Source organism: Carassius auratus, linkage group LG48F (genome assembly GCF_003368295.1).
Source record: "Carassius auratus strain Wakin linkage group LG48F, ASM336829v1, whole genome shotgun sequence".
Taxonomy (NCBI): domain Eukaryota; kingdom Metazoa; phylum Chordata; class Actinopteri; order Cypriniformes; family Cyprinidae; genus Carassius; species Carassius auratus.
Window position 1 is genome coordinate 2,894,511 of NC_039300.1, and position 26,315 is coordinate 2,920,825.

Here is a 26,315-nt window from a genome sequence, read left to right on the forward strand (position 1 = left end):
CAGAATCTTGCCATTCTTGATCCACTCAATTCCTGATGGATACAATTTTCTCTCTTAGTGTCAGAATACAAAAGTTAAATGAGCTGTGAAAGCCATTTCATCTTGACTTTTGCTCTTTCCAACAACTTTCAAACATTATTAAAAAGAAAAACTTTCTTTTCCTGCCTCTCTTGACCTTCCTACATGAAACGAGAAAAGTTTGTAGGTCATTCTGTCATCTGAGGGTCTCATCCTAGACCTGTCATCTCCACGTCACCCTTCAATGCTGTTTCAACTTGTGAAAAAGACCAAAATGCCTCAATTCTGCAGTGTGACAGATGAGAATGTCCCTACTTTCGTAAAAAAGACAAGCATGAAACATCTAACCCTGAATTTCCCATCTTGCAATTATCGTCTCATCTGATACATGGTTTCCTTTAAAAGAAAAAAGACAACACTTTTCATCATCTCCAAGAGACACTGAAGTTCACGAGGGTTCTCCCGCAGATTAAACTTGTCCCTGTCGAGTCGGAGCAGAGCGTTTGATCTTTTGCGCTTGGCACTATGTGCGATTAACAGCACAGTTTTCATATAAAAAGACACTGAATTGGAATGAAAATAAATGAAAGATAAAAGATTGGTTTGGAGATCTGGGCCCGTATTTAACAAGCTTTTCAATGTGCCATTTTTTTAGTCTTAAGTGCTGAACATTCATTAAATTTATTCCTACTTTGAAACTTAAGTATGACAAATTTCTTAAAGCTAAGAATCATTCTTACTCTCCCAGTTATTTAAGACAACTCAAGAGGTCTCTCAAGTGGTTAGGAGTTGCCAGAAGGGACTTGTGATGGTGCTGAGGAGAGGAATAATGTTCTTGAAATGTTTGACAACGAGTAGTTAATCAAACAGTTGCATTTCCTCAGTTATTCAAACAGAAAACAAGCAAAGAATATTTACATTACCAGAAAAACATCATAGTGCTAGCGCATAGCTACCTACACAGTAGGACTGCACGATATTGGGAAAAAATGTCATTGCAATATTTTATTTTTCTGCGATATATATTGTGATATTTTTTCAGAAAAAAATTAATGGGGTGAGCACAAATACATTCTCATTTTAAGTGATTTAAACATCAACACCATGGTGTCAATTGATTAATATGCGCTAGGGAGAGAGAGCAAGACAGCGCTTGTGTTGTTTGAAGACGGATTGCTCTCTCACTGTCTCTCTCTCGTGCGCTCTCTCTCTGTCAATCTCACGCTATCGCTCTCTCTGTCTCGCGCTCTCTCTCTCTCTGCCCTGTTAAACTTGCATGTGTTTTTCAGTCCTGTCAATGATAAACTTTCACTCTATGAGGGTTAAGCTGTGCAATTAATCCGCGAATCACATTCATCAAGGGCCGGGGAGCAACTGGCCCGTACAGTTAATGAATAGCAGATCAACTACGACAGCCTACATCGCACATCCTGCGATGTGACTATAGTGGATTCGTACATCGCGATATCGATGCTTAAACGACACATAGTGCAGCCCTACTACACAGTATCATGAATAAATCGCTTACCCCTTATTTACACTGCATACGTCTGCTGATCACGGCTACTCACCTTATTTTTGACAGATAATAATAATAATAATTGTCTTGCTGAAATTTGGCGAAATTTCATTACGTTGGTAATTAGTTTTCAATCATTCTCTTAATCCAGTGTTTCTCAGTATTCTGCACTGCCCCCTACAGTAATGGAGGAGTATTTTCCCTAGAACTCTTCCACATCCTTATGTGTGGATCTGACATTTACGTTATATAACCTCTGACCCTAAAACAAATCTGTTCCTCCCTCCCCTACCCCCACTCCCCCTCTCCCCTCGTTTTTGTCTTTCTTTCTCCCTCTTGCAGTCCGGTCACTCTCATCAGCATGTGTCCGGAGCAGTATGAGTGAGTATCAACAGTCAACCATCAGTCCTCCTCTTCCTCCTCATCTTCAGCATGCAGTACATCCACCTGCACCCCCTCCCCTTAACCTTTTGTTTTATTTTTATTTTATTTTATTTTATTTGTCTAACCATCTTTCTCAGTTTATCCATCCCGATAACACTGGGCCTTCACTGTAGATCATCAGACACATTTCATGTTTAGAGTCATGATTGTCATTGGTTATTTTTGGAGTGTGCTTTTGTTTATGTGTGTGTTTGTTTTCAGGCTTTCTCCATCGCCACAATTCTCTCATGACGACACACACTCACGGATAGGGCAGTACGCCAACAGGTACATCTCACTTCTGACATTTTAGTACACAAACTATATTGATATTCATGTCATTTAAGAATTAACATAATTACAGATGTCTGACAAGTTAAAACTAGGGCTGTCAATTGCGTAAATGTCAAAGGAATTATCAAATCCATTGCATTTATCTGTATTGCTAGGGGGAAAAAATGGTTACAATTTATTTTAAGGTGACATTGTTTCAGTGTAATTACACTTCTTATAATAAGATTCCTTTTAGTGAACATTTCTTAAGAGAACTATGTTTTGTCTTAGTGTGAAGAACATTTTAATAATCTAAAGAACCTTTCTAACCACAATAAAGAGTAAGTACAGCCATGGACAAAAGTTTTGGCAGTGACATCAGTTTTGTTTTGCAAAGTTTGCTTCTTCAGTATTTGTAGATTATTTTTTTCCACGTTTCTATGGTATACTGAAAAGCAGTGATAAGCATATAATACGTTTTAAAGGCTTTTATTGGCAAAAACATGTAAGGAAACAGGTCAATTTAGCCCAAATAGAATCATTTAAGATTTTAAAGGGAATTTGGACAGAATCACTGTTTTATGGCTGATCACTGAGACGGCCAGCGATTCATTTAACGAGCCATATAACGTCAACTCTGCACTGGATATTAATATCCAAATATAGTAAATACACTATAAATTAGCACAGTAACAAGATCGGCAGTTTAAGACATTAATTTGTAAGCAAAAAACACAAGATACTTCTCTTTTCAATATGAATAAGGCTTTATTAGATAAATCTAAGACTAACACACAAGCACACGCACTCACACTCACACATTCACACAAGTTGCAGGAAGATAGAAAGTTAGGAAAGAATGAGTTACAGAAAATAAAAATGTGAAATCCCAAGTTTCAATACGTGGATGTACATAGACATAAACAACCATCAATCACTTAATTAACCCTCGCATTGAGTTCCTCAATGAGGTTAAAATTATATTAGAAACACCAGTTAAGCTCAGTCTGGAGGTATGCTACTTGCATTGCCTGTTTAAAAAAGGGTGTTTCCCGAGGTTTCTGATTGGCTGGAAGTTCAGTGGTCGTTGAAGTGAAGCCCGTGGTTGTGCATTGTCTGAAGACGTGGAGTTGTGGACTGGTTGTAGTTTTAGGCAAGTACTCAAGGTCAGACTCTGAGACACGGCTTAACAAAACTTAACTCAGAACACAAAACTCTCAATGGAAAAGAAAATAAACGAATGTAGAAGAATATAAGTTCTAGCATGCTCAAATAGTGCTAAAAAGCTATGACTAAAAGCGTAGCTCAAAGCAATGACTAAAAAGCTAAAAGGCTAAAAGCAGACATAACTAAAAGCAAAAGCTAAAAGCAAAAGCTTGATGGTGTCCTGAGTATTTAAACTGGCCTTTCGGCCACACCTCAAATGTTGTCTTGACCAATTAGATATTGTCTTTGCTTGGGTGTTGCAATGTTTCTTCACCCCCATAGATAAATCAAATGTCATCTTATCAATCACATGGTACGAACGTTTCCGCTCTTGCAGAGTATAATTTTGGACATAAATTCTATAACAAGAATATGATACATTTGATAAATTATTGATTGATAAAAATGTTTAAAGCATGAATTTTCACACTCATACATACCCAATATGAATATAATCCTATAAACTATTCAATAGTTATTAAAATACACACACAATAAGTGATTAGAACATGATAGTCAAATGTGTGGGTAACATATATGATTGAGTTAAGAAAGGAAATGAATAGTTGTTCATAAAAATGATCATTTTTAGCGTCATTTAGGTGCATACTGTATGTGCATGGAAAGGCAGTTTCTGTGACCTTCTGTGGAGTAAGCATATGTCCTGACTGATGGCGATACATTCTTGCCTTATTAGTTCTCAGAGATGATCAAGATTTGTGGGCATCTGCTTGCCCACTCACCTTTTGAGGACAGACCACAGCTTCTCTATGGGATTGAGATCCAGGGAGTTGCCTGACTACAGATCCAAAATTTCAATGTAATGATCTTCAAGCCACTTCTTTATCAATCTTGCTTTGTTACATGGTACTTCATCATGCTGGAAAATGCACGGATCATCACCAAATCGCTCAGGGATCGTTGGACGAAGTCACTCTTACAAGACATTTTTATACCATTACAAGACATTTTTATACCATTCTTTATTCATGGCAGTGTTTTTGGGCAGAATTATGAGAGAGCCTGCTCCCTTGGTTGAAGAGCAACCCAATACACGAATGGTGTCAGGATGCTTCACTGTTGGCACAACTCAGGACTCGTGGTAGCATTCACCTTTTATTCTCCAAACAACCGATTTTCCAGATGTCCCAAACCATTGAAAGGGAGCTTCTTCAGAGAAAATAACTTTGCAACAGTCTTCTGCTGTCCAATCCTTGCTGCAGAATTTCTGTCTGTCCTTGACATTTTCCTGTAGAGAAAGGGCTTCTTTGCTGCCCTTCTTACCAGACCATTGTCCAAAAGTCTTGGCCTCACTGTGTGTGTAGATGCTCTCACACCAACCTGCTGCCATTCCTGAGCAACCCCTGCAATGCTGGAGACATGATTCTGTAGCTGACTCCTCAGGAGGAGACAGTCCAGGTGCTTGCTGGACACTCTGGGACGTCCTGAAGACTTCTTCACTGCCGTCAAACCTCTCTCCTTGAAGTTCTTGATGATCCGGTGAATGGTTCTTTCAGGTGCAATATTCTTTGTAGCAGTTCCCTTGCATGTGAGGCCATTTAATGTAATAGGTGAATTAATGTAATAATTAAATATTATCATCAACAACATTAACATGATATATATGCACATGGACGTTTCTACCCTTGCACCAATAAGAACTAATATTACAAATTTAGCAATAATCATTAATACTGATTATTAGCAACGAATACTAAATTAATTAAAATTAAAGTGATTAATTTGGGATTGATAAAGTACTAATTGTTCTGTAATTTGTAGTATTTGTTTAATTTCACATTCTTTGTCATCGTTAGAGTTAGTATTTACAGTATTCAGTGATTTACTGTAAACGTATCATAAGATTAGCTGTCCTCATGCTGTCCTCATGCTGTCCTACTGCAACACCACAAATGAAAGTGGTGACAGAGGAGCAATATAAACACACACACGCTCTGTTAGACCTCAGACTCTCTGCCAAAGCCAATTTAATCTGGTGCCATATACAGTATATTAGGCACTATCAATTTCATTTACACCCATTCAAAGAAAAAAAAAAAAAAAACATAGTTTGCTTCCAGCACTGACCTTCTACCCATAAAGACTTACAGTAAAGGATTCTCACCATCAGCTAGTTTCTTTCAGTGTCCTTATCACACAGACAGAAAGTTATTATGGGATTATGAATATAGACTACTATTGAAGCCTCTATCCCATAGGAACTCTATGAGATGGTAATCCGTCGGGACAAGTCTTCAGTTCTGAATGTGTGTGTGTGTGTGTGTGTGTCAAATTTACAATGCAGAGTTATTCAGTATTGAGCTTTGATTGGTTGTATCCAACCCACTTGGTCATACCAGAATGCGTACTGTACTTTGAATTTACATTTTTATAGTTTTATATTCTCATCCATCAAGAAACACATAAATAAACATGTTCAGTCATTGTGGAGCCTCGGAGGTACACAAACCTAAATCCATAAGCTGCATCCTTTTAATGCTAATAAACAGTGTGATACTGTCATATTGATCCTGTTTTGGTCTGGGTCTTTGTCTGTTCAGGTTGGCACAGATGGAGCGATCTAATGGCTCTCTGCCCACCGACAGCAGCTCGGCCACTGGAAGCATGTGAGTCTCTAAACTCTTTACTATTTTACTGTAAATGTAAGGTTTTTCCATTTAGAAGCCATGCTTGAACTGAGTACGTTTATACATTTACATGTAGTCATTTAGCAGACGCTTCATACAAAGTGACTTACAACGATGAAAATATAAGCAATCAAACTAACAAAAGAGAAATAAAAAGAAAACAATTACATTGATTAGAAAAAGAATAAGAAAACGCAAGTGCTAGAGGGTCTTTTTTATAAATGAAAAGTAGATAAATAGAAATATAAAGAGCATGCTAGTGTTATAGAGTCAAGTGTTGATGGAAAAGATGTGTCTTTAGCAGTTTCTTGAAGATGGTCAAGGCCTCAGCTGCTGGGATTGAGTTGGGCAGGTCTTTCCACCAGCATTGAACAGTTAAGGTAAAAGTCTGTGAAAGTGATTTGTCTCTTTGGGAAGGCACCATAATGCACTGTTTACTTGCAGAACGCAAGCTTCTAGAGGGTACAAAAGTCCGAACAGAAATAGTGAATTTTGGTAAAGGGTAAAGTGGCTATTGGTAGCCAGTGAAAACTGATGATCTGGTTTAGTTGCAGAGGTTTGATAGAACTACAGTAGCTTAAAGACCTGCCAAGAGAGCGTTGAACAAGGGCTTCTGTAGCATGTTCTGATAGAAAGGGCATGATCTTCTTGATGCTAAATACAGCCAATCTGCAGGACTGGGCAGTTCTAACAATGTGATTTGAGAAATTCAGCTGATCATCAGTCACAACTCTAAGATTCCTGACTTTCCTGGAAGGTGTTATGGTTGATTTGCCTAGCTGGATGGTGAAATTGTGATGAAGTGATGGGTTTGTTGAAACCACAAGCACAAGAAGGTGATGGCTCTTCATTCAGCAAGAAATGTCTGTTAGACAAGCTGAGATTCGAGCAGCTATTGTCAGATCATCATGATGGAATGAGAGCTAGACTAAGAAAAGCCATGTTTCTGAATTACAGAACCTAGTGATGTCATGTAGATAGAGAAGAGAAGTGGTCAAAGAACTGTGCCCTGAGGCACCCCAGTAGCTAGATGTTGTGACCAAAATATCTTGAAGGACCTATCTAAGAGATAAGACTCGGACCACTGGAGTGCAGTTCCTGAGATCCCCTTTACCATGAGGGTTGACAGGAGGATCTGGTGGTTTACTGTGTTGAGAGATTTGGTTGTAGATTGGAGTTGGAGATTTGGAAGCTGCTCTTGCCAGTCTTAGGGCTTCAACATCTGAGAACTGGGCAGTTTCGGTTGAATGTCCACTTCTGAAGCCACACTGGTTGCTGTCCAGGAGGTTGTTGAATACATTGGTGAAATTATGGTGATTCAGCTTAGAGGGATAGGCATCCCACAAAATGAAAATTTTGTCATCATTTACTCACCCTTCACTTGTTCCACCACAAAAGAACATATTTTGAAGAATGTTGGTAACCAAACAATTGATGGTAGCCATTGGCATCCATATTATTTGGAAATCAGTGACTACCAGCAACTGTTTGGTTACCTACATTCTCCAGAATATCTTATTTTGTGCTTAACAGAATCTCATACAGGTTTGAAACAACTTGAAGATGAACTGTACCTTTAAGAAATTGAATAAAGTTATATTTGTTATGTTACATGTGAACGAAGCTGTATCACAGTCATAATGTTTTGAGCACATTCAGAGTTAGGTTAGATGTTCTGAGAAGAATAAGAATTAATCTGTCAAAATTAAATGATAAAATAATTAAATTAATGTAATTATTTTATGTTATTATTGTATTAAAAAAATAACTTTTAAAAATAATGTAATGTAATTTAAATTAATTCTGACAGGGTGAAATGTGGTTGCTTATGTATTTCAAGGGGTTGTTAGGGTCTTCTGGGCAGTTGCTAGGTAGTAAGAAACATTAACAAATTAATTTAACAGGTATGAATTGTGTGTATTTAACCGGTGTCTCCTGCAGTCTGGCTGAACAGTAAAGAGCCATATAAATAAATGCTGCCATGTTTCTTATTTGCTTTGGTGCCGGTGGAGTCTGAATCAGATCCTTCAGGTCTCAGTGCTGACCGATACAGAATCAAATAGACAGACAAAGAGATCCACAGAGAGAGAGTGTATTGGGAAATGATTAGTATGAAATGGACTCCTATTCAAAGTGCTGAAGTGAGAGAGATCAGCAGAGAAGGTATTTACTCTAAAAACGACTCAAGTCAATGTTTATTGCACTAAAACAGCTTCTTAGTTTCTTCTTTCCCAGCTTTTGAATTAAACAAGCAAAATTTGCAATTGTACTTTCAAGACTTGTATATGTTAATGACCTCTATTATAATCGATTGTGTAGTCTGAAAGACAGGATACTAATACAATCACACAAAACATGTTTTGAAATGCATTGTTTTTGCAGGATGTACAAAGTCTTATTCACACACAAATGTCTCCTATTGTTTTGATGAATCAGTCAAAAAGTTAAATCTTTTGGGTTTTTTTTAAAGATTGTGATTCTGAATGAGCCATTTTTGCAGTTTAGTTTTGTGTTTGAGTGCACGTTTGCACTATTTTTCAAAAAAGGTTAAAAAAAAAAACCCTGCTTTTGATTATCTGAGCCCTTTAAGATTGGGAACATTGAGGAACACAAACTCTGATGTTTCATATCTCTGCTGATGAAAGGAACGAATAGAAAGAGATGGACAGAGTGCAGCAGTGAGAGGAATCAGACACGCTGCGGATCTTAATCAAAGAAATGAACCTCCAGTAGCAGATACAAGCACACACTTTTATTCAGTCTCACATACCGTATGTACACATGGGTTCAAGCTTCCTGTGACATCTGAACTCTTCATAAGATTGTTGTAAAGAAAGCTTATTATGAGCAGTATCAATGCAGGTACAGAGGCGGTACATGATGCTTGAAATCTAATTAATAAAAAAGCTAATGTGAATGATGACACACACACACACTGTCAGTTGATATGAAGCACAGAATTAAAAATAAAGCACACAGTCTCTCACAAAGCAAACAATCACACACACACACACACACTTACATTTGCTTAGCTGTCAAAATTTGGTGTTATTGTACATTTGGTCCTGTCCAAACAACCACAGACTTGGCAACACACATATTTTAACCCCGGGTTTGCAATTTTTATCGGGGAATTTCCTGGAAACGTGATTGGGCTAGTTTTGGACTAGTTTTGAGAAGCAGCTGGGCAGGATTTTTTGTGAAAACCTGGGAACCCTGATCTTAACGCATGTGCTGGAGACATACTACTAATTACAGGAGCGTCTTTACTGATGAGATGCGCATGAAAATCGGAAAAAAAAATTTGCACAGACCTACAATCATGGGGAAGATTTGTCCAGAAGACAATCATTGACACCCTTCACAAGGAGGGTAAGCCACAAACATTAATTGCCAAAGAAGCCGGCTGTTCACAGAATGCTGTATCCAAGTATGTTAACAGAAAGTTGAGTGGAAGGAAAAAGATGCACAACCAACTGAGAGAACTGCAGCCTTATGAGGATAGTCAAGCAAAATCCATTCAAAAATTTGATTGAACTTCACAGAATGGACTGAGGCTGGGGTCAAGGCATGCAGACGTGTCAAGGAATTTGGCCACAGTTGTCATATTCCTCTTGTTAAGCCACTGACAATGTCAGAGGCATATTACCTGGGCTAAGGAGAAGAAGAACTGGACTGCCTAGTGGTCAAAAGTCCTCTTTCGAGATGAGAGTAAACCAAGGTTGGAAACCAAGGTCCTAGAGTCTGGAGGAAGTGTGGAGAAGCTCATAGCTCAAGTTGCTTGAAGTCCAGTTTTAAGTTTCCACAGTCTGTGATGATTTGGTGTGCAATGTCATCTGATGGTTTTGTCAAATGCACCCGTTTACCTATAAATTTTGGAGCACTTCATCCTTCCTTCTGCTGACCAGCTTTCTGAAGATGCTGATTTCATTTTCCAGCAGGATTTGGCACATGCCCACATTGTCAAAGCACTGAAATGACCATGGTGGTGGTGTGCTTGACTGGACAGCAAACTCACCAGACCTGAACCCCAGAGAGAATCTATGGGGTATTGTCGAGAGGAAAATAAGAAACAAGAGACCAAACAATGCAGATGAGCTGCAGCAGGCCACTGTCAAAGAAACCTGGGCTTCCAGACCACCTCAGCAGTACCACAAACTGATCACCTCCATGACACGCTGAATTGAGGCAGTAATTAAAGCAAATAGCCCCTACCAAGTAGTGAGTATGTGTACAGTAAATGAACATACTTTCCAGAAGGCCAACAATTTACTAAAAATGTGTTTTTTTTAATTTTTTTATTGGTTTTATGAAGTATTCTAATTTGTTGAGGTTGTTGAGAATTGGTGGGTTTTTTGTTAAATGTGAGCCAAATTCATCACAATTAAAAGAACCAAAGACTTAAAATACTTCAGTCTGTGTGCAATGAATTAATTTAATACATGAGTAATAAATGAACTTTTCCACAAAATTCTGATTTATTGAGATGCACCTGTATTAACAAACAAATGCCTGCAGTGCTAATGTTTATTTAACAAAATCAAAGCCTTTTGGAAAATCAGTCTGTGGTGGTCAGTTTTGATATTGTGGCAGGCCGCCACAAATAAATCAATGGTTTTGAAATGCTGGATATTATACGGGTATATCATATGCTTGCATTCATTTTATCCTCGAAGATATTCTATAAGAAACATTCTGTCAGATTTCTCACTTCTGGTGATAAATAAAACAACCTACACACACGCTTATTTATTGAGAGCGATTATTGTTTAAAGCCAATGAGGGACGTTCTGACTTCTAATGAGCAATCATCCTCTGCTTCCTCAAACACTACCTGAAGATTTGTCCTGTCAGAGAGTGTTTACCATAGAGAGTGTGTGTGAGTGAGTGTGTGTGAGCATCTGTGTAGTTGCACACTGTTGCATCAGTATGACTGCAATGATGCTAATGAAGATTATCAGATGATGGTCAGTTTTTCCAGGACAGACACAAACATTTGTGACTTTTGGTTTTCTGTTTGCTGAGGGTTTGCAAAGTGGTGTTAAAATAATCTTATTAACATCCCTCATGAATCGAATTACTTCTCGCTGTCTCTTTCTCTTCCCCGTCTCTTCTAAGAAGATGGAACTAATTCCATTCCTCTTGCTGTCCCGCTAACACCTCGTTTATCTCTGTACCTAATGCATTAGCACTCTCTTTAGCATCAAATATTTGCTCTTGCGTTTGAGGTTTAGAGAGAGAATTTAGTGTTTTCTCATTACAATGTTTGTGATGGATTGGTGTGTAATGGCATTATCTGTTGGGTTTAATTGAGTGCAGGAGGGAAGATTCACCACTCGAAAATGCCATTAAAACCCACTAGCTCTGATTTATTTATTTATTTATTTATTTATTTTGGGACTTTTGCCTCATTTCTATTCTACAGCTGTTCTAGAGTTTGACAGGAAAGACAGAGCGAATGGGATCTGAGCTGGATTCAAAGCATAATTTGTCCAGAACGTTGAACTTAACGTTGCACTATGTCGCCAATGTCTTTTAACTCATCTTTGTTTTTGGGAGTATTTTTTTATAAATGGCCATAGAAGAGAGTGACGGGATGTTAGGAGGAGTTACAGGATCAGAACAGATTGAAGGTCCACCCTCAAACCTGTATGTTCCACATGAGCACCAATGCTCATCGTGCCTTTAGTGTTTTTGCAGACTGTTACACAAGAATTGAAATGGGATCAAAAATCGTGACTAAACATTTGTGTCAGAATGTCCCGTGTTTTTGGTCATGTTTTAACCATTTGAGATATTAAAATGTTAATAATTATGCATTATTTTAATGTATTAGAGATTCGGACTCGGAATCCAAAGGTTCAATGCATGTCCTGCTTGATGTGTACCAAAAATGACTCTGGTTCAATAATTGAACTGGGACAAAAGTTTGATTTGAACCCACATTTCCCACATGAGCACCAAAGCTCAGTGTGTTTGGGTAGCATTTATTAACCACTAAGCCACAGTTCTTTCCCCCCTAGTTTTCTCTCTCAATCTGCATGGTCTTCTCTTAAGCTTTGTTTGTTTCCACACTCATGTTAGCGTTCTCATTTCTCGTTCCTGCCCTTAGAGCTTATGAACTCTGTTTACACTCCAGCTGATCAATGCAGCCCATGCAGAATCACAGACACAAGCGGGACGTCTCCTGTACCCCTTTTGTCTCGTCTCAGCCCCGGGGTGTAAAACAGCAGCTGTCTGATGTGAAATCTCATCTGCACTGAGAGAAAGGGAGCATGCGATTGCTTTGTCTCCAATTTGTGCTTCTCTTTCTGCTCTCTCCCGGGTCCTGTGGGAGTTGTAGGCAGTGATGTGGTTTTCTGTTAGTGTCTTGTTCTTCAGTGCTCAGATTGAATGCTTTCCAGATCTGTCTCTCCTCCTTCCAGTGAAATAGTACAGCTACAAAACTTCTTCGCTTCCTTTAAATCCGAGTTCCTGTTTTGAGCATTCTCCTCTTGGGTCCGTCCATCTGGACAGTTATATTTCAGACATAACTTCGGGCAGGCTGAACACTCCAGCACTGTTTCAGTAGTGTAGAGGTGTTTGAGTTGTGAAATGTATCGGCTCAGTCCTGTGTGAGAGTTAGACAGGTGGAGTGAGTAATGGGCTGATAACAAGGAGAGCGGCCCTGTCACGCTCTCTGTGACTGTTTTACTAATGGACCTGCTGGGAACAGCGCTCCTTTTGGAAGCTTTCATTGACTTAAATTAGTATCGTTTATTGTTTAGTTTTTCTAAAAGCAAAATAAAGTCAAAATATTCAATGAGTGAAAGCAGAAAATTGGAAAGCTGAAACGAAATGCAAGTAAAGCAACATCCCTGAAAGAGAAACAATTGATTCATCAGGAAAGACGAACATTGAAGTAAGAAAAAAGTGAACAAGTAAAGTTGCTTGAAGTCTCTTTCTAGAACATGAGTTTATGAGAATATTAATTAAAGGTGTTTATTTTGACAAGTATCACTTTACATTTACACTGAAGGAACTTCTGGACAGGTTTTTGTCACTATTTTTCAACATTTAGGCAGCTGGTTTAATCCTGAGCGTCAGTGGGAGGGTGGAAAATGAACTTGAAATGCTTCAAAAGTGCAGAATATGTCCCTATAAGAGTTTGGCACATCATGCCCACATCTTTAAAGCCTTCAGAGCTCGTTTTATACTGTTGTGGATGTGTCCAGGCGAGCTCAGCGGGTGTCCTTCACAGAACAAGTGTATGATAATTAGAGAGCTAATAAGCCGTAGCCTGATTTTCCTCCTCACAGAGGGAGGTCCGTGTCTCGAATCTGCACTGATGCTACACGAGAGATCAAACATTGAAACTCTCTTTCCTTCATTACCGCCATATGTTGTCGAATGTTTACACTGAACAAGGTCACCTGTACATTCACACATGCCGAAATAGCAAGAAAATATGTGCAAGTCACATTAAACGCCCAAAAGGTCAAAAGAAAAACGTTAAGAAATTTCAGTTTTCCAAAAGTAAATAATACTTCTTTGATGCATAAATACTTTACAATTAAAATAATATAGGTTTTCCTTTTGATATAGATGTGTTTTTATTAGTTTAGTTCACTTCCAGAATAAAAAGTGTCCTGATAATTTCCTCACCCTTATGTCATCCAAGATGTTCATCACGTTCTGTCTTCAGTCGCAAAGAATTTAATGTTTTTTAGGTAAAACATTCCAGGATTTTTTTTCCATATAATGGACTTCGAAGGGAACCAATGGGCTGAAGGTCCAAAGTGCACCTTCAAAGGGTTCTGCACGATCCCTTATCTAGCGAAACCATTGGTCATTTTCTTAAAAAAAAACATCTATATACTTTTTAACCACAAACGCTGGTCTTGCACTAGCTTGACTTCATGCATTACACAATCACGTTGGAAAGGTCACGCAGAAGCACCAACCCAGCTTTTACAAAGAGAACATGCAAAGAAAGTCAATCACCCTTCACAAAAAAAAGGAAAACCAGATCATTTTTGAAGTTGGAGGAGAAAATGAGATGTTTTTTGCCCCACCCTATGTTTCTGAACCGGAGTACACAGACGAAGAGCAAACCACGCGTGAATTACCAACGGGATTACGTCATGCAGAACGTGCATCGCAGAGCAAGTGCAAGATGAGCACTAGCTCATTTTCTTTTTTTTTTTGGAGAAAATCACAGTCTAGATAAGATCCATATTCCTCGGCTGGTATCATGCATAGTGTCCATTATATGTTTTCCTTAAAAACCTTAAGTTCTTTGCTACTGAAGAAAGAAAGACATGAACATCTTGTATGACATAGGGTTGATGAAAATACCAGGATTTTTTTATTCTGGAAGAGAACTAAACCTTTAATTGTCATTTTGATCTTTTTACATATTTCTTTTGATATTTGTAGTGAAATATGTCTTGTGCATGGCAAGCTCCCCATGATTCACCCACACACAGGTTTTGTAGATATCTGATATATGAGAGGTGGGGGTCTGAATATTTATCTGAGGCTGTGAAACCTTGACTGCTGAGCAGTCGAACGCAATTTTTAGCATTTGTGTATGTTTGTTATTCTTCAAATAAACATTCCTGAGTGTTACAATAAAGAAACCAAAGAAACTTTCAAGCGATCAAACCTGAAAGCAAGGCAGACGGGTTTGCCAATTGTGAAAGAGAGCTGAATGAAAGAAGGATGAAGGGAAGGAGACGGGAGTCGTCGGGTGAGTTTCTCGTCTGATGGTGTTTGAGATTAAATGTGACGGCTGGGACACAGACTCTTGACTGATGCTGCTGGAGACAGACATGGCACCTGCACTCATCTCTCTTTCATCTCTCTATACCTCTCTATCTCTGGCCATCTTCTCACCAACACTTCAGTTCTCTCACAAACAGCTTATTCTCAAATGCCCTTTTTCCCTTTATTCTACAGTATTTGCCAGACTGCACTGATATACCTCAGACATATATCATATATATAATGACTGAGTTTTAATTTTTGAGATTGCTCTTTTCTTCTCTTGCATATATATATTACATGAATATCATTTTAATTTATTAGTAAACTCAATATTAGTTGAGTTATTTGATATAATACTATATATATTGCAGTATTGAGTATGAGATTCTTTTGCATTACAGTAATAAAAAATTGTGATTCATTGTCATTAAAAGTAATGCAAATAGGCTTAGTTTTTTAATGCAATATGACAAACTGTGATTCACGAAATGATTGAACAATATTCATTTATATCCCAAACAAGTACACAGAAAGAAGAAATAACTTTACTTAATATTTTACTTAAGGGAAATATTTTCACTGTAACTTTGTTTGCCTTTTTGCTTTATTTTTTTTTTTTTCAATATGTTTATTATTTTATATAAACCATTTTATTTATAAGCATTTTAAGTAATTTATTTAAAAGTAAACTTACCATACATTCTACACTTAAATCGTACCTTAATGTATATTTGTTTTGCTTCATTGGTATTCAAAAATATGAAGAAAACAACTCAATGATGTTAAAAATATGCTTTTTTAAATTATTATTATTCAAAATGACCCAAACATTTCATGCCAGTTCTATCTAATTCACAATGTTATTAATTGATATTCATTTATACCAAAAAGTATTGTTATTTAACCCATACTTAAAAATGTCTGAATATCATTACCTCATATAAATATCAAATTAAAATAATCCCTAAATAATTAATGTCATAGTTGATGTGAACTACACCTCTAGATACATAAAGACTTCACTCATTGTATCTAAAATCACAAAAAAATAAAATAAATAAAAGTTCCAGACCACCAGTTTAGAGTAATTGCAAAATAGCTCAGAAACTTGAAGCTGATTATGAGAAAAGCTTTTGAAGCATTTGTTAGCAGATGACACTTTGATATGTTATATAATGCAATGAAATTCACACATTTTGAAGTGTGGCTTGTGTGTGTTTTCAGTGTGTTTTCAACCCATGTGTCACTGTATCATCCCAGCTAAAGCTTTAACACTTTTCTTCTGCTGTTTTGCAAGTGCTCCCCTTTCTTTCAGGGAATGCAAAGATACTTGTGTGTGTTGTGTCAGCCGTGTGTGGCTGCTTTATCCAGCATCTGCTGGTGTTGGCAGGTTGTTAGCAGAGACCCTGTGATGCAGTGCCCATGTAATCTCTCTGATTAGTCTTTGTGTGTGTGCATCCAGATGAGTGCTGCATTCAGACGCCGGGGAGCATGTGAACACACACCTGAGACTCATTATGCACACAGCTGTTTGGACAGCACACATCCAATACCTTCTCTCCTATTTTCACTCAGACTCACTTTAACCTGTCAGCTTGTCGAATCTCAGCGTTTGGATCCCGCTGTGGCATAAAAGAACATCTTAATTATGCTTCTGTCTGTAACAGTTTACATGCTGTGACGGCTGCAGGTCTGCAAGCCTTGCTGTGACTGTTGCTCATGCTTAGAGCTTAGATGACTAACTTTTTAAGACTAGTCTAAGCAGTTTATGCAACCATCCCCAGAATATCATAGAAAGTTGTGGTGGCAGATTTTACGTAACTCATGCTGCAAAATGTAAAAATCGAATGTTTCTCTTGTTCTGTAGGGACGAGGAACACGCTTTAATCCTGCAGTACTGTCAGACTTTGGGAGGGGAGGGCTCATCCTTCAGCCAGCCCCAAACCCCCGCCCACATCAGCAGGAGCCCCGCCCATAACACTAACAGACCTGCCTACCTGCTCCAGAGCCCCGCCCAGATCCTGCAGGCTGTGGAGAGGGAGGAGCGAGGAGAGCTGGAGCGGATCATAGCACGACTGGAGGAGGAGCAGCGGTAGGTTACAGATATAATTGATGTCCACATCAAACACACCATGAAATCAAAACAGACAATTCTTATTTTTTATGGAATATTGCAGTGTTTAACAATGAGCAAGTGGAGACTAAAGTTTAGCTGTGATCTTTAAGCTGAATGATCGGAAGTCCTTTTCAAGGAAAGCTGTCCCATAAATATTGTTTTTGTTTTACACTAAAGTAGCTTTTAAAATCATAAAAAGTGTGAAATATGGCAGAAAGGCTTCCACAATTCAAAATTCAGTCTGTTTTATTTGCAGTGCACTGGAAAATAGATTTGAATACGACTCCAAAAACTCAGTTCTAATTATGTCATGCAAATGTTTGTGTCAGTCTAAACAGATGCATTAACAGCTGTTCATTCGAATTAAAAAGTCTATCTCACCAAATACTAATCTTGGGATGAATGTAGCACGAGTCTCAGGACAATAACTGATTTGATGGGAACCAGAGCTTCTAACAGATGGCATTGCCATTGTAAACTGGAGTTTCTCCCATTCATACAATAAATAATGGTTTAACTTTTAATGTAATTAATGTTATTAATGTTAAGGTTAAAATTATTCAGTGGCAGAGTCTCACTATAATTAGTCTGGTTATGATTTGCATCTGTTTAGCATGTGTTTGGCAATGGACTGTTCTTTAGCTTTCTAACAATAGGCTGAATTTGGCTGCAGGTCCCTATAGGTTCACTTTTCTTCATTGCCTTTCAAAGCAAGAACATAAAAGAACCTGGCGCAGCATCCGACAGTCATAACTCAAACTCACAATAGACCAAAAGCCGGTGTTATATATGGCTTATAAACATTCTCTTTGTCTGTCCGTGGTCAGGACCCTGCAGAGGGAGTATGAACAGTTGCGCCAGCAGCACGGTCAGCCCGGCGCGGGGGCCACAGCTGTTGGCGGGACCCCTGAGGAAGCTGACCTGTTAGCTGAAGCTAAACTCCTGCGACAGCACAAGGGACGGCTGGAGGCCCGCATGCAGATACTGGAGGACCATAACAAACAGCTGGAATCACAGCTCTACCGACTACGCCAGCTGCATCAGGTATCACACTCGCTAGTGAACTGCCGCCCTAGAAGTCATTTTAAAAGGTGCTAGGCAGCAAAACTTTACCTTCTAAAAGCTGAAATGCACGACATGACTTGTGCCTCGATTTTCAGTCTGGAGGAGTAGACACTTGTTGCCAGAAGTCAGAGCCAGTCTGCAGATTTTAGGCCGTTGGGTGACAGATTTATGCAGAAAAACACAACGAGGCTCATTTCTGCAAGAGTTTGTTGTGTTTGGGATGGCTTGATGGACTGCTAGTGTGTGCTCCTTAGTTTTTCCTCTGCAACCATTTACAAAGTGTATGTTGCCTAGTGTTATAAAATCAAATCAGATTTGAAAAGTTATGTATTTCAGCCTTTAAAATTATTAGTTGTGGCCAAATTCTTAGGCAGATGGGAAATGGCAGATGAGAAATTGATTATAAATATAACAATGTACTCATTCTCTTCTCGTATCACACGGATTTGCGAAAATGACAAAAAAAAGCTGTATTGTGCACTTTGCACTTTGAAACCCATTTTCAAAAGTTCAAACGTCCATGCCCCTAAGCTGCACGGCTAAAATGCATAAAAAGTTTCAATTTTTTAGTTGAAAACCGTGTTGTGTAAACAGCTGCTTAGAGTAGCATGTCATTAGCTTAGCAACATGATAATGTCAAACTCTACTGGAATCCGTTTTCACACAAGTTTGGTTGAATGCCTGAAAAAGGTCTGTGGTGAACACAAGCTACATATTATTTTCTACCTCATAAAATAATTATTTATTTATTTTTGGTTTGTTTTAGTTTTTAGTTTTTTTATAGTTTTTTTGTTTTGTTTTTGTTGTTATGTGCAATTGTATTTAGGCTATATACAAAATTTGATGAAAATGTGTAAGAATCATTGGCTTTTTTTATTCACAGAGCATGTTTTATGTGGTAATCCAAAAACCATTTGAAAAATCATATTGGGTTTTTGTCATGGGAGCCTGGCTGATGCTAACTTTAAGGCTGTCCAACAAAAATATGTCACCCCTGCAGCACTGTGTCGCAATACAGTTTGAATCTCGTGTAGCTTTTTTGATTATTGGAACTAAAGCCTAGCATCTAATTCTGGCCAAGAACTGTTCTCGTAGGCTTTCCCGTTTTTTTGAATATGCACCAACCCGTCCCTGAACCGTCCCTTGAATGTGAAGCTGAGACTAACATTCACTTGTCAGCTTCAGTTCCAGCTCTACCGCACTCTATAAACTGCTATTGTTCTATCCTTCAATGGGCTTCATGGTCTAACGGGCAATGCCAGTGAGTCCAACAGTGCCAATAGTGCTGTGAATCAAGCGCAGGCATTCAGTGAGCCCTGATTTAGAGTAACAGTCATTTATTGGGTCTCCTGAGGGCCTGACTCAGCGCACTGGGCTTCGGTTTAGCCAGATAGCCTTGTCAAAGGCTCTTAGCTAAATAAACACAATCTAACTCAATATCCAAGAAGGCAAATAAGACTGACATTCCAGCCAGACATTTCTGGCCAGTTTGATTTCTATAGGCAGTAATGATGGAAGCACTAATATATTTTTCAATATTTGATACTGTGTTGTAAGTGTATTACTATCAGTTAGGGTTATGCTGATTTGAAATCATGCCTATCTCTCTTTCCAGCCTGAGTTAAATGGCTCGTCCTCTTCTGGCTCTCTCCATCAGGATACAGCAGGACAGGCCGAGCTCCCAGGTGCAGATAAACACACACACACACACAACACTGGGTGATTATACTGAGGGCTCTGATGGACTTCTTTCTGTATTAATGTGTTGAGTGTATTCTGTGTGTGTCTTCAGAGGAGTTTCTCCATCAGTGTGCTAACAGTAACTCTGATCTGGCTGAGGTTGTGGAACAGATTAACCACAGTTTTCCTGCATGCTCTCGTAAGTCTAACGCTTGGATTTCCCCGCTCTCAATCTATCTCTCAGCATGCCAGCTATTACTCTTCTGTCTTCTGGGTTTTTGACCTCCTTCCTTCCTTATTTCCCAGGGTGCAGTGAAGTCTTTGACTGCATCCCAGTAGATCGCAACAGTTGGGGTCTGAAAAAAAAAAATCCAATTCAGTTTCCTTCATAGAGAAATCGAATTGAATAATTTCCAGTGAGATACTACACTCCCCATAATCCTGAAGAGAGATCCATCTATCAGAAGTGACTGATAACATTGAAATGGGAATGGCTTACAGCATTATTAATAACATCATTACATTATTGTATATTTGTATATTTTGGGAAACATGGGAAATATGTATATACTATTATAGTATTTATTAATATTTTGAATAAGCTTTTATATTTTCATATATATATATATATATATATATATATATATATATATATATATATATATATTCTGTTTACAATATCATATAGCTTCAGTCATTTTTACATTTAGGTAAAGTTTAATGAAACCCTTCATTTCAGCACCTCAGTTCTCAACACAGTGAAAAGAGTAGGAGTGGAGGGGAGGAGAGAACACAACCGTTTTGTCTGATCCACACAGTTTTATTTTGCTTCAATGGCATCAAAGGTTCTCATAAATGCATGCAGCTATTCATAATTGCACTCAACAAAATCCCCTGTATTTTGAGTGCACAGTGCATAACACAAATACACACAGTTCATTTTATTGCACTAATGCACTAACAAATGCAAGCCGTTTCCATATGCATAAAAAAGTGAATGTGCATTTGCATTTTTAATAACTTGTGTTTCTCCTTGATTTTGCTGTGATGGTGTTTGTGTCAATGACAGTCAGTCCTCCGCTTAACGAATCTAGAAACTCTCAGATGATGACTGCTCAGTGCACTCAAACATTTCAAAGCTGCTGGTTGATTGAAAGCCTGTCGCTCTATCAGCATCACAAGGGAGGACGCACACTCGACGCTTGCAAGTGTTTCTGTAAGGTATCGACTCAGAAGTGCAGTTTGAAGCACTTGTCTCAGGACAATGTGGCGTGATGTCATGAATAATTATGAGACAGCACCTTCTCATAGGACAAATCCATGGAGTCACATGAAAAATGATGCTTTCATGCAATATACTCTGTCTTTTTAAACCCTGAAAATAGCTAAGAATTTCTAATATTGTTTCATTGTATTAGATTTCCTCTGACAATTTTTTAAGTCAAAACAGACTTGGGTATGAAATGAACACCTGTCACAATCTGCATGCTTGTATTTTCGGTGTAGTGATGGGTAATTTCGCTCATCTTCCAGCCATTGTGACAGGCGACCTGTAAGACATCTCGAGATGACAGTTGACAAACAATGTGTTACGCAGAAGCAGCCATGCATGCTTGAAGATGCCATGCAATTATGCGACGCATTGCACTGTATTACAGACAAGCCCTAGTATTTAGGATGGACAGTATTCAAATTGGTTCACACCCTCGGTCCTATTCTCATTTTCTTTCACATAATTGCTAACGCCAATCAAAGACTACTAGATTTCTTCTATCAAAGAAGATTAAAAAATAGAAATCCTTAACAATCCCAGAAATGTGTCTCAGATGACAGTATTTTAGAGTGTGCACTGGGCTTTGGCTACTGCATTAGTTTATTTATCTTCATTAATTGAAATAGACTTTCTTCTAGTAAATCATTGCTACACAAATTTTTCGCTCAAAATCCATCTGAAATTTTAGACAAAAATCAATTTCAATCGGGTTGCCTCTTCCTCTATATAAACAGTTTTTACCGCCATCCCAGAATCCCTCATCTTACGACTGTCAGTCTTCCAGATCCAACACTCTTCTGCCTTTGTGAATTATGTTTGTAATCGCTGTTGTTTGGAAGAAAATGGCATAGCGAAGCCTTTAGAGACTGCGTTTTGTGAAATAGCTCGACTTGAGTGTTTTTGTTACCTAGAAGTTTCTGATAAGATTTTATTGTTATTGTTGAACTTCATTTTGAATTCCGCCCAGACCTCGGCTTGCATTGTTAGCTAGAAACTGTAAAATATTGATCTTGGCACATTGTCGTTTCACTGCATTGGGCCCTTTCGTGCTGCGAGCTTCAGTCTGGGAGAGGATATGGATATTTCCATGTTCTTTGTTTGATGGGAGAGTTTTAATGAAGGCACAGGTGATTTGAGTGTTCGGAGACGTCTCATTCTTGTTTGCTGTCGTCTCCCTGTAGAGTTCATTAAAGCATTTCACTCAGTGTTCAGAAAGAGCAATCCCATGAGTCTGAGCTTGAACGCTCTAAATTAAAAGTTCAGCCGTTGTGGAGAGTCTGCATGTGTTGTTCTTGTCAGGAGTGTCTTGGTTAGGATAGCTGTTCTTTTGTCCTAATTGTGTCTCTCTTTGTCTTTCCCTTCTGGGTCCTGTAGCGTCAAGTGTGTCCTCAAGGCCGAAGGTAAGTCTCACCGCATGTAACAGTAAAAGCACAGTAATTCACTCTGACCACCAAAAGAAAAGGGAATTCTGCGACACATTTTTACCAAAAATCCTTCTCTAATCTCCTTGCAAATGAATCTGAAAGCATGGGGCATTTTTGTTCACTGCTCCATTAGTTTGCTTGCACCAGCTCATATAGAAACATTATCAATAAGGAGAAATACATTTAGTTTGTTTTTATGAGCCGTCATTGGATGTAAACATCTTCGAGACAACTTGTACGAGAAGATCCATCACAGCCAATGTTTCTGTGATGATTTATTGACTGGTTTTATTTGAAGAAGTTGGGTTTGATGCACTGACGTAGTTAAAGTATTGGGAATTGAGAATTCTTACACTGTTAAAAATGAAGAATCTAAAATATTTTTTCTTTATGAAATCATTGATGCCAGTTAAGAATCTTTATTTTTAAGAGTGTATTCAGTATATGTTTTCATTAAAAAACTGAAACAAACGTATTTTTTATTAAGGTTGGTTCCTTCAACAGTTCTCAACAGAGTCTCAGCTATTGCAGCAAGACTCAAAAAACTCTGAATATGAAAATTGTCCACTTACCGAATTAGTAGTTACTTACTCAAGGCATTCATTTAATTATGCCTAAATTAAAATGAACTGTTTCGCAACCCAGTGAAATCCAAACTGTAACTGTGTAAGCTATAGAGCTGCAGGAACGAGTCCTAAAACCCAGAAACCAATTAGCTTCTTTTGAACTTTTGCTTCAGTCATCAAAATAAATGGGTTTTTGAAAACCCATAATATATTATTATTATTTTTTTTTTTTTTGGTTAAAGGCCTGAAATATAGTCTATGGTTAACAAACTCAAGATATTTTCTCGTTGTGTCCAAATGAGACTGCAGAAGTTATCTGAGGATATTTTACAACATCGAACCAAAGAAATAAACTCATCTACAGTCTGCTTTTACAGCCTTAATGTGCATATATTTGTGCTCTTACAAACTATTATAAATCAAACTTTCCAACTTGTCGATTTTAAATAAAGAACTCATGTGATGTGAAGTCATGTGATCATGGTGTAGTTTGATTACAGCCTACGTTTAGCTTTTAAACTTCTGGCAATTTATTTTAGGCTTCAAAATTCATAAAAGTTGGATTTTGTCGAGAAAAGCAGGGTGATGCCAACACTTACACATTTATGAATGTTTGTGTCCAGGTGATGTGAAGGTTTTCAGCAGAACATCCCTTTGGAAATCTTGCGGACATGAAGAGCAGACTCAAACTAGACATGACAAGAAGATTCCCGTTCTAGAGATGTTTGTCCTCAAACCCAAAGACTGGCCCACACAGTTAATTCAATGGCTATTACTACTGCGTCTGTCTGTACTATGCAACTGTACATTTGATCAACATGTAGATTGTACGTGAGGTGTATCTGCCCATTGTTTTAATACTCAGATGATTATTTAGGGTTATGGGGGCCATTTATGGTATAACATGTATGCTTTTATTACTGTGTTCACCAAGAACCCACACTGCTACCACACGCAGCTCACATCAGTTGCTGTTCAGAATGGCACGGTGTCTTTCTACAGACGTGCTTATTAGTTGAATCAGAAAACGAGTTGAACATCCGTGTATATGAAGACGAAGCGGCCTCGTAATACTAAACTGTTAACGAATGTTGCCCCCAGCATTATTCTGTTCAACTTTAAACTGTTTTGACAGTGTTTGCCGTGAACTCGGGTAGCAGCGCATCTGAACCCTCACTGAATTTCTAGAGCGCATGCACAGATGATGTACAACACAATCATTCGAACACGTCGAAAACACCCTTTTGTGCCTATAAAGCATCCATTCCAGGAGAGATGAGTGGCTGAGAGATGCGTTTTTCTCAAAACTGTGTTGAAAGATTATATTATAAAAAGTCAAATGTAGGAAATGTGGATTTTTAGGACGTTTGGCCCAAGATGATTTATCTTTGTGTAGTATAGTTTTCTAAATAAATGTTTAAAAAAAAATGTAATTAGAGAAAGCCATGATTGCCTTGCTACCTCAGACATCAGTCAATCAGTCATTCATTGGTGTGACTGTCGATTAATCTTACTCTCCCACTTCCAAAAACAAAACTAAGGAAATCGCCCCAATGGTCGTTCCATAATGTTGCACTTGCTACGCAAGTAAGCTTCCCCGATGAATACTTTGTGTTTGTCCCTTGTTTTCCTGGCAGTCCTTTGATTTTTCCACATGGTGTATTTGTGGTGTATTCAGTGAAGTGTTTAACATTACTGTAACACCTGCGAAGCTTTGTTCTGAAGCTGATTGTAGTGAAGTCACCGATGCTGTGCTGTTCTGACCCAAGATAGATCAATAAGACCCAACACACTACATGTAATGAGGTTCCATATGTTTTATTCAAAATAAAGTTTTTATAATGAGTGTTTGCTTGTGCTTTTGTCTCATATTGCCTTATTACACTAAGGGGAGAAAGTTATAATGGAATAGTTTTAAGGTTCATTTTCCTGTGTGTTTCCAAAACATTTCTTTCTTTCTTTGGAGCACAAAAGAAGATATTGGGTAAATTGTTCATGTTGCTCTTTTTTTTATACAGTGTATGTGAATACAGTCAAGCTCCAAAAATGACAAGAAACAGCCTAAAATGATTGTATAGTAGGAGTAGACCTTAAATAACTATAGGTTTGAGCAACAACGTGTTTGAGCAGACTATGAAACAATTAAGATTTTATTTATTTATTTATTTTTAAATATGAGGATCTGGAAAGCAAACGACGATTAACCACACAACAGTGAAATAAAAAAGTAAAAAGTAAACTGGTTGAAGAAAGTCTTGTACTTAAAATTTGTACTTGGACTCTTAATACAGTACGTTATTAAATAAAATGTTTTGTACTAAACACAGTTTATGCTTGTCAAAAGTATATTTCTGCCTATAAATTAGTTTTAATGTCAAGAACATTAGCCATGAATTATTAAATAATTATTTTCTTCTTCTTTAAATGGCAGCTGCGCTGTAGGGTAAATGTCAGTGGCTCTACTAATAGTACCAGTGCACTTTGCCTGGGAACAGGCAGGAAATACTATTAGACTGGTGAGAATTGAAAAGCTTGAGGGCAGGGGTGTCAGGGCCAAATTTGTTTCTGAAAATCAGAGCGAGCACTTGCAAAAAGATGAAAAATATATATTTTTTTCTTTCTTACAAATGTAGGGGGGGGGAACAAGACGAATAATCTTCTGCAGGTTCAAAGAAGCAATATTTCATATTTCACTCTAACCTTGTTTGCAATGTGAATGTAAAAAGTGGCACAGTTTACCCATCTTGACTAGATTTATATTAGTCTGTGGGGCTGCTGTAGCACCTGATATGAACCTGCTCTATCACAAGCTTCAGCCTGCCTCAGCTGAAAGAAGAGGGATGATTTTCAAGATGCTTTTCCTTCACGGCACAATTCTCGGGTGAGAGATGTTATAATAATAATAAATAAATAAAAAACACCTAATATCCATATATTTTTGCAATGTGTCTCTGCTTAAGTCTTCTTACTGAATTCAACATTAATGCACAGTTGACTTACTATATTTACTTTAACATGTCCCTTATTGTGCGAAATTCATCAGTACACGTTATTCCAAATCAAATTTTAAAATATTTGGTCATCTTTGTTATCCTAGATCACGAAATGTTCCTTTTCAACTATCTCAAATGTCTTTTTTTAACCCCTTTCCTCCAAACACTTGATCCTCTTAGGATGATAAATATGGATTATTCTCCCTCACTGATGTCACTTCATTTCAGCACTTTATACCATAATCTCTAACTTCTGCTAACTGTCAAGCACGCGTTCACGAGAGAGTGGCATCCAGCTGACGGTGTAGGATGAAGGCATAGCGTAAGCTCCGGTGAGAATTAGAGACTACGGTTTAGGAAGTT

General features: G+C 38.0%; 1 protein-coding gene across 7 annotated transcripts in view; it reads left to right on the forward strand.

Annotated features, from left to right (window-relative positions):
• The window catches only part of LOC113068683 (utrophin), a 208,062-nt gene extending 183,255 nt beyond the window's left edge, over window positions 1–24,807 (forward strand). For 5 of the 7 annotated variants that reach the window (XM_026241497.1, XM_026241498.1, XM_026241500.1 and 2 more), the window contains 9 exons: window positions 1,880–1,918; window positions 2,183–2,248; window positions 6,001–6,066; window positions 16,703–16,927; window positions 17,779–17,995; window positions 19,632–19,701; window positions 19,809–19,895; window positions 22,344–22,369; window positions 23,583–24,807. In XM_026241497.1, the coding sequence (XP_026097282.1) occupies window positions 1,880–1,918; window positions 2,183–2,248; window positions 6,001–6,066; window positions 16,703–16,927; window positions 17,779–17,995; window positions 19,632–19,701; window positions 19,809–19,895; window positions 22,344–22,369; window positions 23,583–23,591 (805 nt within the window). In that variant the 3' untranslated portion in view covers window positions 23,592–24,807. The remainder of the gene's footprint in view (window positions 1–1,879; window positions 1,919–2,182; window positions 2,249–6,000; window positions 6,067–16,702; window positions 16,928–17,778; window positions 17,996–19,631; window positions 19,702–19,808; window positions 19,896–22,343; window positions 22,370–23,582) is intronic. The other 2 variants (XM_026241501.1, XM_026241499.1) reach the window with 2 other exon arrangements.
• The last annotated feature ends 1,508 nt before the right edge of the window (window positions 24,808–26,315 follow it).